A 622-nucleotide genomic window follows, 5' to 3' on the forward strand; every position below is an offset into this window, starting at 1 on the left:
GAGGCGGTGACAGAAAGGAACGGGATTATCGTCGGCCCCAAGCCTCTCTACGTCGCGCTCGCTCAAAGGAAAGAGGAGCGGAAAGCAATCCTCACCAACCAGTACATGCAGAGATTAGCCACCATGAGGGCTCTGCCCGGCCCTCTCCTGGGCTCCTTCCAGCCCCCCCCGGGGTACTTCCTACCCCCCATTCCCCAGGTGAGTCCCTGCTCAGGGACGGCCTCGCTCAGGGACCCAAATTTGCCCTGGGCTGGAGGAGGAGGGTGGCAGTCGGGCTGAGGAGCACATCTCGGTTTGTGCGGACCCAAGCACACGCTGGCGTGGGATCAGTGGGATCGGCGCTGGGCTTCTGCCGAAGCAGCAGGGCTTGCCGAAACGCTGATGGGGTGGAGATGCTCCAGGCAATGGCCTGGGGATTTAGTAGCCACTGACCGCCCCTCAGAGGAGGTCCCCAAGGAGGAGTTTGGTGGGAGGGTGTGAGCATGGAGAAAGAGTCCCCTGAGGAAAGGAGGGGAGGAAGAAGGGTTACAGAGGTGCAAAAGCTTGTGGGGAGGAGATAAGCGGAACTGCTGGAGGGCACACAGGCAGCAGGACTGGAGGTCGATCTTTAAAGCACTCTGGC

General features: G+C 61.3%; 1 protein-coding gene across 1 annotated transcript in view; it reads left to right on the forward strand.

Moving 5' to 3' along the window:
* Nucleotides 1-622, forward strand: part of LOC104084345 (embryonic polyadenylate-binding protein-like) — an 11,268-nt gene that overhangs the window by 5,687 nt on the left and 4,959 nt on the right. Inside the window, 1 exon segment of the mRNA XM_009588148.1 lies at nucleotides 2-208. Coding sequence (XP_009586443.1) covers nucleotides 2-208 — 207 coding nt within the window.

The sequence above is a fragment of the Fulmarus glacialis genome, unplaced genomic scaffold, assembly GCF_000690835.1.
Source record: "Fulmarus glacialis isolate BGI_N327 unplaced genomic scaffold, ASM69083v1 scaffold112, whole genome shotgun sequence".
Classification (NCBI taxonomy): domain Eukaryota; kingdom Metazoa; phylum Chordata; class Aves; order Procellariiformes; family Procellariidae; genus Fulmarus; species Fulmarus glacialis.